We start from the raw sequence: 18,033 nt of genomic DNA, 5'->3' as shown, positions 1-18,033 counted from the left end.
AATTCACAGCAAAGACTAGTTTATAACTCCCTTTACAACACTCGCTTTCGAAGTTCTTCCACACCACAACACACAAACTCGCCAAGATGAAGTACACCGTCGCTATCACCACGCTCATCGCCAGCGCCATGGCGACTGCCATCTCCTCCGACTGCCCCAAGCCCTCGCACACCGCGACCGTCACCGGCAGCGCACCTGCCTCGTCGTCGACCGCTCCTGCCGACGCCGCGCCCACCGGCTACTTCGGCGTCATCTCCTCCCGCAGCGCCTCGCCCATCCACCTCCAGTCCCTGACCGCACGCGGCGGAAAGTTCTACCTCGGCGGCGGCCCTCCCTCGTCCTACTGCCCGTCCAACCTCCCCGCCGGCGCCTGCCCTCCCGGTAACACTACTGTGCTGGCTGGCGGCCAGGGAACTCTCTCCCTTGGCGTTGTAGTCCCTGGTGGCCAGGAGGTCTACGTTGCGCCCGGCGGTGCTCTCCAATACACCACCGCCCACTCCGTCTCCAAGCCCGAGGGCTCAGACGTCACTGGCTTCAGCCGCACCGCGCCCGCTGACGGCAACGTCTACGGATACCTCGACTACGAGACTGGCTTCGTTGCCTGCCCGGCTGGCGAGGGCGAGGGATACCAGGTCTTTGGTGCCGTTGAGGACGGTGAATTCGGCGACGACTGCCTTGGCTTCACCGCTCTTGCTGGTAAGTTTTCTGCTTCTCTCAACATTTTGGATATGTGCTAACGATTCTCTAGTTGCGACCGAAGATGCTGGTGCCTGGCAATACTAGATCTCGCTCTAGCACCTGGAAATGGTGATAGTGCGGATCTTTAATGTCGATTGGATAATGAACATGAAGTGGTAGATGGAGATATCCATGCTGTACATATGACGCTCCTTAATGACCCGGGCACAAAAGTAATATAATAGTAATGTCTTGACACGATTTTGAAACGTCATTCTCTGCCTTCCAAGACTGCTCTGATGCGATTGACTTGCTCCTCAGCTGTGCCTTTCAGGCCTGTCTGCACAACTACCGTCTTATCCCTACTCTTCATGCCTTTAACAACCTCAACATCAGACTTCGCAATCCGGAGCGCACCAGCAATGACTTCCCTCACCGCCCTGTTCGCCTCTCCGTCTTTCGGCTGAGCGGCAACGCATATCTCAATGCGCTCGTCAGAGACCGCTGCGATGCCTTCGCGTTGCGCACTAACCCCAGGCTTGACATGACACAGCAACTGAACAGTTCCTGAGCAGATCTTTGCGGACTTGGAAGCCACGAAACGGATTGCGGGACCGGACATTAGCGGCGTTGGCGTTGGCGTTGAACACGGTAGAGTGCATGTGACTGCGATGAACGATGCGTTGGAAAGGTCAGCTGGCTTCGCGTGCGGACCTCAGCATGCGGCTGAACCGGTAAAGCCGATCGCAGCCGCCCATTCCACGCCGGGATTAGACCCCTTCCCGCCCAACCAATCGCTTTTCCAGTGCACCCCCGAGCCATCCCATCAGCAACAGCGACCCTCTACACAGCCGTAATCAACAAATACATACACAGTTTCACTGTTCCACAGCATGCGCAAAAGCCACGTTGACACCACCCATCCCACCTCCCTAAAGCGTGCTGGCGCGCAACCGGGGCCGGTAGTGGGGGCATTCTTACGGTACCGGTCCTAAGATAAAGACTACTTCCCCTAAGTGATAAATTTGACGAGAGCTTCATCAGAGCTTCCCTTAAGTACAGGTGCACACGATGGAGGGAAAATTCAGCAACACGGAATTAGGTAAGAGATTGTAAGCGTATCCGGCGCAGATAAAATGCATAAAAGGCTGCCCGCCCTCGGTTTTGGGTTGGTTTCTGCATATTTCGCATTTCTTCGACTTCTTGACAGAGTTGGGATTACTGTAGAGTGTTGTTGTACGCATTGCGATATTAGCACTTTTTTGCATTGCTAGATTGAAGGACATTTTACTATTGGTATACGAATTCACAGCAAAAGGTAAGAGACAACTGCAATTGCTTTTGATGACGTGGTTTGCGACGTGGTGGTTTGCTATCTAGAAGTCGCACTTCTGCAACAACCAACCCACGTACAATCCCATCTTTCCCACAGCTCTGCCCACTCCACGCAACAAATCACATGACTAACCTCACCCCCAGCAAAATGACTTCCGCACCCACACTACAGCCCAAGTTCCTGCCGAACAAGCATGACCTAGGCATCGTCGCAGTCGGCTTCAGCGGCGGCCAGGTAAGCCCATCCACCACCACACCTCTTTCCCCAAAAATAATTGACCAACCTTACCCCATAGCCCAAAGCCGGCGTCGACGCCGCCCCCATGGCCCTCATCGAAAACGGCCTCATCAAGCAACTAGAACAAGACCTCGACTTCAACGTCACCTACGACAACCAAGTCCACAACTACTCCTCGCTCCGCCCCGCCTCCGACCCCGAAGTCCGCAAGATGAAACAACCCAGATTCGTGTCGGCCGTAACAAAGCAAGTCTCCGACCAAGTCTACGCCCACGCCAAAACAGGAAAACTCGTGCTAACCCTCGGCGGCGACCACTCCATCGCCATCGGCACCGTCTCTGGGACTGCGAAAGCGGTGAGGGAACGGTTGGGCAAGGAGATTGCGGTTATCTGGGTGGATGCGCATGCGGATATTAATACGCCTGAGTCGAGCGAAAGCGGGAATATTCATGGGATGCCGGTTGCCTTTTTGGCGGATCTTGTGGACAAGAAGGAGGAGTTGACGGAGGATGTTTTTGGGTGGTTGAAGGAGGAGCATCGGATTAGTCCGAAGAAGTTGGTGTATATCGGGTTGAGGGATATTGATAAGGGGGAGAAGAAGATTTTGAGGGAACAGGGGATTAAGGCGTACAGTATGCACGAGATCGACAAGTACGTTTGCCGGTTTTTAGAACTTTGGAAATGGTTGCTAACAGCACGATAGGCACGGTATCGGCAAAGTCATGGACATGGCACTGGGTTGGATCGGAAGCGACACGCCCATCCATCTTTCCTTCGACGTCGATGCTTTGGATCCCCAGTGGGCGCCCAGCACCGGTACGCCCGTACGTGGTGGTTTGACGCTGCGCGAGGGCGACTTCATCGCTGAGTGCGTGGCTGAGACTGGTCAGCTCATTGCGCTGGATCTTGTGGAGGTTAACCCTAGCCTTGATGCTGAGGGTGCGGGTGATACGGTTCGCGCTGGTGTTTCGATTGTGAGGTGCGCGCTTGGTGATACGCTTTTGTAAGCATGGTCGATTGGCGGAGTTCTAGGCATTTGGTCAGGGTAGATATAGATGGTGTTGTTAGACGAGCAATGATGCAAGTTCATACAATATCCATATTGCATATCGTGACGCTTTGTCGCTCTTTCAATGAGTATTAATGAGTTATGCTTCAGAGGTATTTGTACTATCAACACCAAAACCGGGATGCAGAGCTCCGTTCCCTGTTGATACTTCTACACTAGCTGTGATGGCATATTGACTAAAACTTGAAGTAAGAAGCAAAGAACTAAGGCCAATACTAATATTCATATACAACCGTCCGTGGTTTATGACTACTCCTTGGAGCCCACCAAACGTTTTCCGGTCCATACCGAAATGAGTGTCCTTCAGATATTTCATCATTTCGCCGCCGATCGTCGAAGTCTTCCTCGTCTCTAGAGTCTGCTCTTCTGTCGGGCTCGGGTTTCGAGGAGCTTTCCCTCGCGGAGCCTGTTGTTGCTCGTTTGGCAGTCTTAGGCCGACTTGACCCACGCGCGCCGTCTTGATCAAATCTAATTGGGTGTGACAAATAGCAATCCAAACTTGAGCGGGGGTTTCCCTGGTCCCGGTAAAGCGATAGAGGCTTCGGACTTTGCCCTGGAAAATGATAATCTCCAGCCTCTAGATCTGCAGGCGGCGTGGTTCGAAAGTCGTCGTATGGTTCCTTGTAGCCAGGCGGCGGGTATGGGTAGTGGAATGTCTCAATTTTGGTAGATCCGTTGGACGGGGGACGCTCCCCTGGGGGCGTGGTTCGATGGTAGTCATATGGGATGTAGCCAGGTGGCGGAGTCGGGTAGCCGGTTCTTTTGATCTTTGTAGAGCCTTTGGACGGGGGAGGCTGCCTCGGTAACGGCGATGGGGGGTGTCGTGGCTCTGCATCAGATTCGGTGTCCTGATAAACAATCTTCCAACAATTTACGTGCGACGATAATCCATTATTGAGCAGTTTGATTTGCGATCCCAACGGTCTCTTGCACTGAGAGCAGGGGTGGAGTTCTATCCAAGAACCTTTTCCGGGATTGGTTCTGAAGAAACGTGTTTGACCATCTTCCTTTACTACGTAAAAAGAATAACGCTGTAGGCAATGCTCAATGGCTTTGAAGAGACTCTCGATTTGACCGTAGTTTCGAGGAGGTAGATCGACCTTGTCTGGATGTTGCCCTACCAATTCGTTTTCGATGGACCCGATAGCGGTGGCAAATACCTCGCCGTTGGATTTGTACAGCAGCTCAAGAACTTTGCGAGCATAGCGGAGACCCATGTGGCACAGTTCGCTTTTCCGGCAAAATACTTCGAATGGATCTTTGCAATCAGAACATCTGCGGGCGTGCATCTCGAAGTCAGTGGCAGCCTTGAGCTCAGAGTAGTGGATTTGGCGTGGCATCAAGGCCGCCGTTTCAGTGGCACCTTCGCCAGTTGTGTTGCTGGGAGGGCGTGGTATTTGCTGTATCACTGCAGGCGCACCGTGTTGTCTCTGCATATGCAGTCTGAACATATCTGACTGAGAGTACCGCTTATAACAGCCTCCAACAGGACACAAATAACGTGATCGATGCTGATAAGACCCTGTCTCTGTGCACCAATTCCGAATGTGATGTGCTAGGTTTTTGACTGCATCCGCACCTTTCAGTACAGCGCCGCAGCTATACGGACAGTGCACGCTATACTTAGCATCAGTCTGAGAATTCTCTGGCGACTGGATCGGATCATCTCCGAAGGTGTGAGTAGCAAGTTCGCCTTGAGAGTTGGTCTGGTCATGATCCGACTCATCACTCGAAGCCATTGTCCCGTCGATCGAAGATATGCGTGGCATCCAACCATGCTTTTGTCTTGTCTTAGCATTGTTTGCATCATCTGAACGGTCGTCGTCTACGACGGGTCCCCGATGGGCGCGCGTGGACCATTTGCTTTCTACGCTGCCATGATCAGATAGACCATCTACAATGCCCTCGGCTTGTTGATCTGGCTTCTGAAGAAGGCGTGCATCTGTTTCTTCCGCCGACGACTCGCTCTCAGTCTCGCAATACGGTATAGGAGGATAAGCGCGTTGAAGGATCGGGCTCAAAGAGACTTGTGCTTCAGCATCTTCTATTATAATCTCCGAAATGCTTTGAGCCAGATCTGGCCCCTCGTGTGCCTCTTCAATTTTCCTGGAGTCAGGTGCGCCATGAGTTTGCGAGTGAACTAGGAGTGTGTCTTCTTCATCTTCGGCAGACGTCCATTCAATTTCTGAGGTATCCTCGGCCGATTGAAGGCAACATATGCCTTGAAACATGTGCTGCACATTCGGGTCCATGCAGGCTTCTTCGATGTGGTCCTCAAGCACATGGACGTTCCAACGTTCCGTTGGCTTCTTTCGTAACATCTTCTCAATCCAGGTCGACGGAATCAGGTCGCTTGATGGCCCTGCTGACGACCGAAGGACATTGATCCAACCCGTGATGGCTTCAAGGTTTGAGTGATAGCTATTCGCGCATGAGCCATGAGCGGTCATGTATGTTTTCAACTCCTCAAGCGTGCGGGATCGAAGGACTGTCCACATTTCGAGGAATACGCAGCCGAAGGACCAGATATCAGACGATGAGTTGCGTTCAGTGTAGGCCATAACTTCGGGAGCGCAATAACGGGGAGTTGTAGGCGCTGCTGTCGCTGTGATGCTACTGCCACTGCTGGACCAATCGAGAGCTGTTCCGAAGTCAGTGAAGTAGACCTGGTCGCCTTTAATGAGCACATTTGACGGTTTGATGTCCTTGTGTCGGATACGGTTGTCGTGCAGATAGCATAGCGCGGAGGTTAGACAGCCAAAAAAAGGCCTTAGGAAGGATCGAGAGTTCTCGTCAAAGTCCGTTTTCTCCAGAAACGTCTGCAGATTCGCATCGGCTACCGGGAGCATGACGATGGCTACGAATCTCTTGTCCGTATAACTGCCGACCAACTCAACGAGGTGCTTGTGAGATAACTTTTTGAGATTCCACAGCTCTTTCGTGAAGTCTTTCAAGACTTGTTTATCCTTCTTAAAGGTCTTTCCTCTCAAGATGAGCTTGCGTGCGTACTCCTTATGACTTATTGTGCTGACCACGCGATCGACGTATCCGAATCCACCCTTGCCCAACTCTCCGACCTTCTTGAAAGGTACCTCTGTAGAATCGCTGAAGTGTCCGTGAGGCGCATGTCGCTCAAGATTCAGCGCCTCCCGGTTGTATACGAGGTGTTGCAGCTCGAGGAACTTGAGTCGTGCAGAGTGATCGCTCAGCGCCTCCGGTAGCGTGCTCTTGGTGAATGGGAAGTAGACATCTGTAATGTCGCTGTCAATGAATGCGTCAATCGTGTCTAGTTGGCCAATCTTCCTGAGAATGCTATAAAGCCTGGGACACCGGCTCCAGCGCTCTCGTGCACAGCGAGTCAACACGTCTGCGATGTCGCGAATGTCGTTCTCGGTGAAGGGCGTCAACGTCTCTTTAGCGTTGTGAGGGAACCATCTCCGTAAGAGGTCCTCCTCGAAGCCTTGCTGTGCCATTTGGCGAGTCCGTCCAGTCGGAAGTCGCTATGCGCACGGCGCCCCGTATAGGCCAGCGTCGCGAAACGCATAAGGAGTTGTTCCAGTAAAGTTGAACTGCGTATCTCATCTGCGAGCGACAATGGAAGTCGTCATAGTTTTACGGTAGTAACAGGACGAGTGGCGAGGCAGGCCAGCGTCTATGTGAGACGAAGTTGAGAGGGGTAGTAGGCACCGCCCCCAATCGTGCAGGTCAGCTCCTGCAGCAACCCTGCATCCATTCGTCGTTGAACAGATCCAAGCGAGATGCGCCACAACACTCAGCCTCCTCGAATGTGACATGCAGTGTCGCCATCTCGTCCATTGTCGAAGCTTTTTCTGGGCTGGAATATGCGCGAAACTTATTCCTTGAAGAACTATTGCTGAGCTACAAGCTATTCGACTGCTCAAAGCGGCTGTGTCGCGATCCCACTTGTGTTATTGATGGTACCTACGTAGACTCTTCTCGGTCAATAGATGCGCAGATATCCTGTCGCTACTAGAAGCATTGCGCAGCACTATCTTGCGTAGACTGATAAGATCTGTTGCGAAAATGTTGTGGTGTTGCTCGTCACGAATTGGGTCGGGAAGGAGCTTTCCTCAGGGCGTGACGCCCTAGCCCAAATTCGGCGCAGCACTAACGATGAGAACAAACACGAGTTCCTTTTAGCTAGGATTCGGGATATGACATTGAACTGGAGAAGGATGTTATTGGAGAGATAACACATTTGAACTATGTCGGTCGCATCACGGGACTCACGCGACCTCACGGCCCTTTTCGTCGGTGCTTACCACACCCACCAACTCTACTCTTACCTTGACTACACTCCCCTCCCTGGTACGGGTGCCTAGCGTTGTTCTCTCTGTTCTCAAATTCTGATTTGCTAAACCCTTGTGCGTGGCCTTTGCCACCCTGGCGAGGGGCTTTGCTGTTGGCTCGGCAAGAACCTCAAAAACCACGCCAGGCACCCGTACCAGGGGGGGGAGTGTACACCACCCGGCACATTGTCGCATCCTGTATTGCCCAAGTCGTTCATGCTTCGCGCAATCAAATCTCTTGTTCTACAATCACATGTGGGAACCTTCCTCGGCAACATTCGGCGCGTCAAGCTTGCAAAAGCCATACGTCATGGCGTCAACGCCGACTTCCGTTGGTCGACCCGCAAGCACCCGGCGAGTGGGTGGGTGTCGATAAATAAAACTTTAGTCTTGATAAACACTCCTTTGGTTCAATATTCAAGGAGTGCAATTGACACTTTGATTGCCAAGACTGAACAATGTTGTCGCCGGCTCGTATGTCGCTGTTGCCGGGTGGTGTTAGGGAACTGGTGTCTGCGCCTACGATTAGGTCGCGTACGGCATCGCTGTGTCGAACAGGAGCTTTGATAAGCGGAAAGTATGGGAAGAGCTTGGAACAAAAACGGATGATTACGATTGAGCAATTGGATAAGAGGAGAGATAGTACGTTGTTCTCTTTGCTCAGCCTACCTCTCGTACAAGACCCCAGATATTAACAACCCCATCCCAGACCGCGAGCGCGTAGTCATCCTAGGATCCGGCTGGGCGGGCTTCACAGTCGCCCGCAGTCTCGACTCCTCAAAATTCCAAACCCTCGTCGTATCGCCACGATCCTACTTTGCCTTCACGCCTCTCCTTGCCTCCACCGCAGTCGGTACCTTGGAATTCCGGACCGCGCTCGAACCCGTGCGCAGCCGACGAACCAAAGTCGACTTCTTCCAAGGATGGGCCGACGATGTCGATTTCAAGAACAGGACCATTACGATTGAAGAGGCGGTTGACGATCCGAAGCAAGGTGTTGCATTAACCACGGATCGACATGCTGGGGAGACAGCGGAAGAGAGGGAGGCGGAGAAGAAGAAGGAAGCGAAAGTGGGGAAGCTGTTTGATGTCGAGTACGACAAGTTGATTGTGACGGTGGGTTGCTACAGTCAGACTTTCGGTACGCCGGGTGTTAAAGAACATGCCTTCTTCCTCAAAGACGTGGGTGACGCGCGCCGCATCCGAAATCGCATCTTAGCATGCTTCGAAGGAGCGGCACTACCCACCACCTCCATCGAAATGAAGAAGCAGCTCCTTAACTTCGCCGTCGTAGGCGGTGGACCCACCGGCATCGAATTCAGCGCGGAACTACACGATCTGATCAACGAGGATATGAAGAAGCTGTACCCGGAACTCGTTCAGTACCACAAGATTACTGTTTACGATGTCGCGGAGAAGGTACTTCCAATGTTCGACCAGAAACTCGCGGGGTATGCGATGCAGAAGTTCAAGCGTAAGGGCATTGATATCAAGACGAGCCATCATGTTGAGGAGCTCAGACCGGGGGCGCCTGCCGAAAGGAGCTTTTCGGATGATGTGGATGATTATCATTTGTATACGCTCAAGGTGAAAGAGGAGGGCGAGATTGGCGTGGGCATGTGTGTATGGAGTAAGTCTCCCATCTCTTTCAAATCCTCACGCTTCACCCAGAAGTATGAGACAACAACACTAACCCCACCCCAGGCACAGGACTAATGCAAAACCCCTTCGTCGACCACGCCCTCTCTTCCGTCCGCGAAGCACCCACAGACCTCTACCTCCCCTCCTCCTCTTCCACCTCATCTCCTCAACCCACCACCACTCCAGGCAAAGAAGTAAAATGGATAGTAAAGAAAGACTCTAAATCCGGATCCATCATAACAGACGACCACCTCCGCGTCAAGCTCATTCCTTCTACCTCCTCAGGAAAGTCAGGAGAACAATCAGGAGAGGTAGCACAAGAAGCAGTCCACCCCTCCGTCTTCGCCCTCGGCGACTGCGGAATAATCGAATCAACAACCTACCCCGCAACCGCGCAAGTCGCGTCTCAAAAAGCCTTCTGGTTGGCAAAACGGCTGAACAACGGTTCCTTATCCACTCCTCCCTCTCCATCATCACCCTCATCTCTACCTTCTACTTCAAAGGGCTTCACATACCGCGACCTGGGCACTTTGGCCTACATAGGTAACTGGAATGCGTTGTTCCAAGGCGGCGGGAAATGGGGTGGAAGGTTACAAGGGTATGTAGCGTGGATTATTTGGCGGGGAGCGTATTTGACGCGGACGGTGAGTTGGCGGAATAAGGTGCTTGTGCCGGTTTATTGGGTTGTTAATTGGGTTTTTGGGAGGGATGTTTCGAGGTTTTAGGGGGGTGTTGTGGTACTGTGTAATGTGTAGGATGGAGCTTTGGTTCGGTTGGTCAAGGGGATGTAGATGTGTCTCCTAAACCTCTTTGAGTAAATCTACGGAGTGATGACACTACTATAGAACAAGACATGAGATACTATGGAGGGGCCAGTTTACACTGGCTCAGGTTTGAGGGCCGTAGGTGCAAAGACTAACTACCACTCAGCCCGTGCTAATCTCGGTATTTCAGTATGCAGGCCATCCTTGGAACTATGGGTTGTAAAGACCAACGCGTTAATTGTGTGAACGGCACATCTCCGCCAACCACGTGCCCTCGCGCCGCGCTAACCTCATGCGACAACCCGGCCCAAGCTCTTCCCTTCCCCACACGCATGTGCCGGCGGCCCCTCGACGCGTCGTCACCGTGCCAGCCCAATGGCCCCCGATGTAGCCTCCATGACCTCGACGCCCTCCACGCCTGCCTTGAAGCCATCGCAGAAACCCCCCTCCGGCCCCAACGTCCTCGAAGTCGTCTTCGGCTCGCTGCTCATCCAGCCGTGGTACCCGTCTTTCTACCCCGAGGAGCTTGTAGGCCGACGCGTAGAGCGGCTGTATGTGTGCCAATGGTGCTTCAAGTATAGCAAAGAGTTGGTGGGGTTTATTGGGCATCTGGTAAGCTTTTAGACGGATATGCGCTGCGTGTGAGGGTTGGATTGGGAAGCTGATGAGGTGTAGAAAGCATGTCCTCTGCGCAATACACCACCCCCGGGCGTGAACGTTTACACGAAGGATAACTACTCGCTATACGAGATCGACGGCGAGAAACACAAGCTCTACGCACAGAACCTATCGCTCTTCGCCAAGCTCTTCCTTGATACCAAATCCGTCTTCTACGACGTTACAACGTTCCTATACTACCTCCTCGTCGCGCACAACCCCACACCAGAGATACCGAATACCAGTTTCGGCGACGATGCAGAGGCGAGTGGAGTCGGTGCGCAAGGACAAGTCGTGGGCTTCTTCAGCAAAGAGAAGATGAGCTGGGACAACAACAATCTCGCATGCATCCTGGTGTTTCCGCCATGGCAGAAACAAGGGCTGGGGCAGATACTCATGGGCGCGAGCTATGAGATGAGTAGACGGGAAGAGAGGCTGGGTGGGCCCGAGAAACGTAGGTCGACGTTTTTGTCCGCGCATGGTACCTCTGCTAACACTACTACTACTACAGCGCTGTCGGATCTCGGTCGCATCGCATATATACATTACTGGTCGCAAACGCTCGCTCGGACGATCCTGGCTTGCCCTTCTAAGAAAACACTTACAGTGCAAGATCTGCGCGAGAAGACGTACATTGTACCCGAGGATATCATTGCGACATTACAGGCTATGGACGTGCTGGAGCAGAAGAAGAAAGGAGGTGCCGACGCTGTCATCAACAAAGCGAGGGTAAGAGCTTGGGCAGATACACACAAGGTGGACCTGAAGACAATTCCCGTCGACCCCGATGCTTTTGTCATGAGGGAAGTGAGCCGAAGTGTGAGCGAGGAGTCGTGAGGCTTGTAGACGGAGTAGATGTAGAAGTGTGAGATACCCAGAATCTATTAGTTTGATTGAGCTCAGAAAGCCGAAGGAGAGGCTTCTCTATATTGTTATCTGGGACGGCTAGGTGAACAGGAATATCACAGTCGTACTCTCGTACCCGGGATCGATCACCCGCTGGGATCTCGTATGCCACCTCTACCTTCCCTGGAATGTCGACTTCCCATTCAACCGTTGGCGCACAGCACACTCCGTAGTCAGCCACTCCTCTACTTGCTTTCCGAAGTGTTTAGTCTCACGTTTGTCCAACCGTATCTTCAGCATAGCAATAAGTCCGATACTATAGATGCATGAGTGAACTTTCTAAGAATAAGATTTGTCGATCAAGATCAACGGGATACGCGTTCCATTTTCGTGGCGTTGACGTTTCCCCTGTTCTTGGCTACAATGCTTGCATATATCACTATGGTAGATCAATCGTGTTACTACTGAACTTTATCGCAGGTTCAGCGCCTGTCAGGCAGGCAAAAATCGCGGGGGTTGTTTCAACACCAGCGATCATATGATCTGGATCTAGATGAGCATATTCGACGAGATGGACGTGGAGGAGAGCCGAGTGTTCATGTGTGGAAAAAGGCATATTTGGCATGTTGAAGACGTGAGTGGTAGGGAATAGCTGCTCCACTGTTTCCTTCCTATATTCAGTGTCGTGTCTATACTCTTCCATTGACGAAAGTTGGAGAGGACAGTTTGGGCCCAAGCATGAAAAATCTACTGGCAAGAGTTGGACATGGGCGTGGTGTTTTCTGTCCTTGGGGGTCATCTCTCGCTCTATCATGGACTGCAATCGGCAGCTGCGAATCGATTCACACACAGTGTGCATCAAAAATACTAGACGAAGTCATCGACCCATAGCTATTTTCGTTGTCGTGAAATCGACATACCGTCGAAACGCCAAAGACGTCATGCATAAGTTCGTCGGTCTCCGAATCTACTCGCCTTGACAAGTTGAAACTTGGCGTGGAGTAAGCCTGACTTCTAGAATCTCAAGCCTGATCTTTGCCAGGATACCCAGCACGGGGAATGATCTCGCGGTGAAACGCGAGAGCGAGCAAGTGGTGTGAACCAGATGGCAGAACTGCACTGCTCACCTTGACAATCCTGGTTCGGGGTTGCAGTAGCTTGTTGACGTGGCAGTGAGTGAGCAGCGGAGGACCATGGGCTTGTTAACGGATTAACGAACCGCCCCGGGACAATAGAAAAGTTGCTTCACCACTGGACAGAGTTTGGTATGCGATAGCATCATCACGATGCGGGTCGACGGATTAGACAGACTGTGGAAGCGTAGAGGAAGAGAGGGCACGCGGTGATGGGGCCCACATAGTGGGGTATTCGATCGCTTGACGGGCTCAACGGGACGTCATTGGGTACACGCGCGGCACTTCCGGTGCACACCCGGTCAGCTCTGCCAACGTTAACTGCGCATGCATGCGCAAGGCGGTGACTGAGTGGCTGCACAATATTCTGTCGTTGCTTCTTCCAGTTCAACATGCGTTCTCCTTTGTCTCCTCCCCATTCCAAACTATACCCGCATTGCCCGTGATTATGGCGCACACCAGGGTACAGATTCAGCAGGCCTTGAGGCGTACCACGACATCCACACGATTTGCGAGCCTTGTGCCGTTCAGCCTCTAGAGTCGTACAACGTGTGCTTGTAATCGCTTCAGCATGCAAGGAATCCGCACGAAAACGTCACTTACTGTCTATATTCATCTTTTTCCCGCACACCCATCACCTACACTCCCCCGCACCGCGCCACCGCACCCCCAGTACCAGATCTACTGACGCAAGCGCCACGACTCTGCTTACACAGCTGGACCCTGTAAACAATACGTAGCATGGTGGGTAGACAATATAAACACGCTCTTTGCCTCTCTGCCCTGAACTACACGCTTGCTTTTGGAAACTGACGTAGATACTCGGGTACCTAGTCGGATCATACAGCAGCAGCCTTTGAGGGCGCTGGTTCACCTCCTCGACAGCGCAGTCCTGCTACAGGCAATCCGAAATACCACTACGACGGCCTCCATGACATAGGCACGAGTTCAGCTACTAGTGCACCACACACTAGACGTCGTCCATCACGCACCAGTTCGGGCACCAAGGGTTCCCCACTCTCGGCTTCACCGCCACGCGGCGACGACCATGAAGAGAGCGAGCAGAGATCTAAACAGCCTCGCAACACTTTGAAGAAGCTTTTAAGACGCGACTCACACCATACCGACCCTGGATCGAATTCGCAAGCCAAACAGGAAGAGTTGGATGAGGAGGGCAGTACTATCGGCTACATGCCCCGGCTCGGTCAAATAAGAGAAAGCAAGAGTAAGGTCAGCACACGCTCAAGACGACGAGGGAGCTCTGCCGTTGGTACTCCGGTCGATCCGCGGGTTCTGCGCCGCAGGCATACTGGCGACGACGCCGCGAAACGCTCACACGCACGTGGTAAACACAGCTCTCTGCAACGGCATGCTGGGAATATGGCCAACATGTCTGATCCCTCTCTGGTCTCGAGTGTGACGCAACAGTCAGATGCGTCGGGTGACAGTAACTCTACAGTAATGCAGAGACCGTACGGCGGTTATAGCCAAGTCGCCGAGTACCAAGAGTCTGAAGAAAGCCAGAGTCCGCCCGCACCCCCGGCGATGCAAAGCATCACATTCAGCAACATGGATGCCACCCAAGCGGGAGTGTTTCAGTTTCTACAATCTGAAGACACGCCTGGAAGTCCTACGCCTACGGACCTTCAGGCTATGCCTCCGTCGACTATTGCCTCGTCATCGTCTTCCTCGTCAGGCGACACTCAGCATGACGATGGACGATCATCTGTGGCGGCAGACTCACAGCATCCTGACTCCGCCATGACTTCACCAGCCTCCACGCGGCGGTCCCTCCAGACATCATCACACCAACCCAACCAGGAATATCGATCATTCAAGAAGCCGTTGTACGCCAGTAGCTTTGTGCATGGCCCTGGAGATGACGTCGAAGCCAACCAAGGAGAGGGCAGTGAAGAGGAGAGTGAAAGTGGGTCAGAGAGCGATGAGGAAGTTAATCAAGGAAACCAGATGCCCAACAAACAGCCGGCAGTAACGACCCCTCCTCGAGCTCCGTCGGCGACGTCTCATCAGAGTGATCCGCACGCCAGACGTCTCAAGCAGCAGGAACGCGAACTTGCTAGCCACATCTTCCAAAGGCCACAGCCGTACGGAGACTACCAATATGGGGCAGAGCAACACCCCTACGGCTACCCACCGATGCCGATGTACAACCAGCAAGGCTATTCTGGTGCATCTCCGGCTCCAGTGCCTGCGGCAATCAGTTCCCCACCAGCATGGGCACCTATGCCTTCATTCCCAGCTCCGCTAGCCATAGGATATGCGCCTCATCAGTCCCCGGAAGCAGTGCATGCGCATCCACTATCGATACGGCCACCTGACGGCCAGCTCCAGCACGTGCCGCCACCTTTCACCCCACATCCAGGGCAGCCGCCACTCTATCAACCGCACGCGCCACTGCCCAACCAGACCCGACAAACGGTGGTGGGATATGAACTCCTCGCCAACGAGCTTAGCGGATCGAATCAGCCCAGCTCCCATGGCCGGAAGAATCTCGTGCCCATGTACCGAAAGTTTGAGCATCTAAACCACCGCGTCTTGCTGCATCTCCAGGACGAAACGTGCGAACTCGAAGAAGAGCTGCGTCACCTAGACGAATGCATAGCCCAGATATCGCCTCGAGATGCGTCAGGGTACGCGTACCCTGCGTCGCGGCGGGGTGACGCACGCTACGGAAGTGAAATGCACTTCAAGAGGACCGAACTCCTGGGGCGCATTTACCAGAAGCTAGAGCAATACAGTAAGTTGTGGCTAAGCCGGAAGCAACGAGTCGGAACGCCATGTCAACATGGGGATCGTCGCTGCTACCGATCAAGAGAGTTCCGCTGACTCGGTACAGACAAGGCTTTATCTTCGTTTAGCAAGCTCTCCAAAAGTCTCGATCCCGCGTCTGCGGAGGATATCACAGCCTATCGCGAGTGGATGGATGAGCATGACCCGATTAATGAGGAGGAATCCCAATTTCTCGAGGAAGACGCCGACCTAGTCACTCTTCAGCGGAAAGTTCCTTCTTCCTCCTCATCTTCTTCTTCTCCTCCCAGCACGGCAGCTCCGGCTGCCGGCCAAGATCAGTCAGCAATATGGTTTCCACTAACCCTGGTACTACCCCTCATGGCGTTTGCGATAGTCCCCAGCTTGCTCGGACGGCTCCTCGTTATCGTGCTTATCGTTGGTGCGGAGCTAAAGATGGTCACGTCGACCCCTCAGCTCAGGAATATGCTGTCTACGCGTGAGTGGGCTGCGGCAGCTTCAGTGTAAGTCCTCTCTTCTCTTTCTCAAATTCCCGCCCCGGGATGCAATATCGCAACGTCTGCACCGTGACGTCTACATCCTCAAACGGGCAAGACGGGGCGCGTGGGGCGAAGAAACTCTCACCCCGTTCGGAAATTTCCAGGACATGCTTTCGGACGGAAACATGTCAGAAACGTCTTTTTACCCACGCATTATCCGGTGCCTTGGCCGGTTCCTGAGGCGCGCGCGCGCGGGTTTGCCTGCAGTTGGTGAGATGAGGACGAGGCTAACGCAAGCAGCTATTTCGGGGTGAATGTGCTCCTCGCAGCCGTGGTGCGCTGACGGGCGGGCTGAAAGTGTCGCTTGACTCGCAGGGCACATGCAGGCGCGCGTGCATGCGAGGTGGAGGAGTTTGGCGGCCACGGCGCCATGATCGCCCATGGTTTTCGCGGGCGCACGGGCCTATTTGCAGGCGGAGCAGCTGCGCAAGGCGCGTCAAGGTGTCCAGGTACCGTATGCTTCCCGCACAGCGAGTCTGACCGAGGAGATGGGCATGCAAAGTGTGGAGTCTTCGGTTTCTCGGTTTCCCGTTTTTTCTCGTTATTACTGCAGTTTTTTTTTTGCATGGTCTTCTTCTGGCGTCGCGTACTTGTACGAGATGGATGCGTGTAAAGTGCTGTACTATATGGTTCGCAGGCGTTCACTCTATTGTCCGGCACGGCGCGGCGCATAGTCATGGGAAAGAGGGTGTGAGGTGTGCATTGCAGCGCAGCTCACTAGAGATATTGGAGATTCGGCTCCATTGGCGCTCTCACCTTGGCCCCAATATTTTTCTTCGGGTCTTTTTGCTTTGTGGTCATCTAATGGTAAACTGTAAACTGTAAACGGTAAACGAGGCCCGGATATGCTGTCTCCCGCCAGCCAGTAGCGGCTACCAAAGTACTCTATCCAAAGCATGTGCCATGAGTCGCAAGGCACTGGCAGGATCAGTTCAATCTCCAGTTCTGAAGGAAGCGACGCGGAGCGGGGCAATGGCGTGATGAAAAGCTGCAGGTGATGGACAGGCGGCGGGAATGTGACGGAGTCATTTATAGACCACTGTGCAAGCAAGTGCAAGTACGGTTTGGGCAGTTGTTCCGCGGCGATCAAAAGTCTTGTGGCGCATTGTATTGGTATGGCGGTATTTGATCATCCACGTCGGCGCTAGGACGACATGGCTATCAGCGATGTTGGAGCATTACATTGCGATAGTCGTCGTTGTGCAGCGAATGTGCGCCACGTATGTTTCGAAACTTTTTTGCAGAGCGGGCGGACAAATGGTAGAGATCTTCGGACCGAGATGAGATGGTGATGGGTTGATCGACGCGGAGGACAATGTTGTGTGTACAGTACGGGTCAGTATCTATGCAGAGTAATCATGTCTTGTAGGATGCGATTGAGCGAGTCGATGGCGGCGGGTCGGACTTTGCGATGGCATGCCCTTGTCCATCGACGACGGGCGGACTGCATGCTGGGCTGGGCAATTTTCCTAGTACACTTGTGCGGGCAGTAAGGCAGGTTAGCGCTCTGGCCACCTCCACATCTCGTGCAGCCCGCCGCCACAGGCGTTGCTGGGCTCCAGGGCTGTCGGCAGCGAAGGCCTCCGGTAGCTGCACAAGTCCACGGGTTATTCACGCCGGGTGGATGGACTAAAGGTCGGGGATATTCAAATGTTGACCATGTGATGAGATGCAGGCTACAAGTCAATGTAGAGAGCGTCGGGCTTGACGTGTGCTAGTCGGGCTTAGCCAGGAACCAGCTTGGTCGGTTGGGCGCGGACCACGTTGCTGCTTCAGGCACGTCGAGGTGGTGGTTCAGGGGCAGGCGAGCAGCTGACGACGGTTTCGCACCCATGCCGACTCCATGGCCTTGCTATCTGGCGCGCGCAGGCTGGTGGGTGGCCGTTTGCCCCTGCCTCGTTTGACGTCCCACCTGCGGCCTCCACATGCTTGGCCCTCTCCACTCTGCAAGACACTGAAACACCCATTCAGACCATCTCCTACTACTCCCACAGACTATACTACTCCCAGGTGGACACTGCCTGCAAGTCACTTTCACTCTCCCCTCCCGCACC

At 53.5% G+C, this 18,033-nt stretch overlaps 6 protein-coding genes across 6 annotated transcripts; 4 read left to right on the top strand and 2 right to left on the bottom strand.

Annotated features, from left to right (window-relative positions):
* Positions 1 to 86: 86 nt before the first annotated feature.
* On the top strand, positions 87 to 783 carry J4E92_010742 (uncharacterized protein; the record flags this gene model as incomplete). Its single annotated transcript, XM_051502077.1, has 2 exons — positions 87 to 696; positions 749 to 783. The coding sequence occupies 2 exons, from the start codon at positions 87 to 89 to the stop codon at positions 781 to 783; spliced, it is 645 nt and encodes a 214-aa protein (XP_051347704.1).
* A 166-nt stretch (positions 784 to 949) lies between these two features.
* Positions 950 to 1,300, bottom strand: J4E92_010741 (uncharacterized protein; the record flags this gene model as incomplete). The annotated part of the gene is made up of 1 exon (XM_051502076.1): positions 950 to 1,300. The coding sequence occupies one exon, from the start codon at positions 1,298 to 1,300 to the stop codon at positions 950 to 952; it is 351 nt and encodes a 116-aa protein (XP_051347703.1).
* An 837-nt stretch (positions 1,301 to 2,137) lies between these two features.
* J4E92_010740 (uncharacterized protein) lies at positions 2,138 to 3,258 on the top strand (the record flags this gene model as incomplete). Its single annotated transcript, XM_051502075.1, has 3 exons — positions 2,138 to 2,248; positions 2,310 to 2,902; positions 2,955 to 3,258. The coding sequence occupies 3 exons, from the start codon at positions 2,138 to 2,140 to the stop codon at positions 3,256 to 3,258; spliced, it is 1,008 nt and encodes a 335-aa protein (XP_051347702.1).
* Positions 3,259 to 4,902: 1,644 nt separating this feature from the next.
* Positions 4,903 to 6,793, bottom strand: J4E92_010739 (uncharacterized protein; the record flags this gene model as incomplete). Its single annotated transcript, XM_051502074.1, has 2 exons — positions 4,903 to 4,937; positions 5,095 to 6,793. The coding sequence occupies 2 exons, from the start codon at positions 6,791 to 6,793 to the stop codon at positions 4,903 to 4,905; spliced, it is 1,734 nt and encodes a 577-aa protein (XP_051347701.1).
* A 1,295-nt stretch (positions 6,794 to 8,088) lies between these two features.
* J4E92_010738 (uncharacterized protein) lies at positions 8,089 to 9,346 on the top strand (the record flags this gene model as incomplete). The annotated part of the gene is made up of 3 exons (XM_051502073.1): positions 8,089 to 8,093; positions 8,265 to 8,272; positions 8,319 to 9,346. The coding sequence occupies 3 exons, from the start codon at positions 8,089 to 8,091 to the stop codon at positions 9,344 to 9,346; spliced, it is 1,041 nt and encodes a 346-aa protein (XP_051347700.1).
* A 1,064-nt stretch (positions 9,347 to 10,410) lies between these two features.
* Positions 10,411 to 11,529, top strand: J4E92_010737 (uncharacterized protein; the record flags this gene model as incomplete). The annotated part of the gene is made up of 3 exons (XM_051502072.1): positions 10,411 to 10,647; positions 10,711 to 11,146; positions 11,204 to 11,529. The coding sequence occupies 3 exons, from the start codon at positions 10,411 to 10,413 to the stop codon at positions 11,527 to 11,529; spliced, it is 999 nt and encodes a 332-aa protein (XP_051347699.1).
* Positions 11,530 to 18,033: the final 6,504 nt, after the last annotated feature.

The sequence above is a fragment of the Alternaria infectoria genome (assembly GCF_024043175.1).
Source record: "Alternaria infectoria strain BMP 0036 chromosome Unknown scaffold_42, whole genome shotgun sequence".
Lineage (NCBI taxonomy): Eukaryota > Fungi > Ascomycota > Dothideomycetes > Pleosporales > Pleosporaceae > Alternaria > Alternaria infectoria.
Note: the sequence above shows the minus strand (reverse complement) of the source record. Positions and strands in the feature narration are given on the sequence as shown.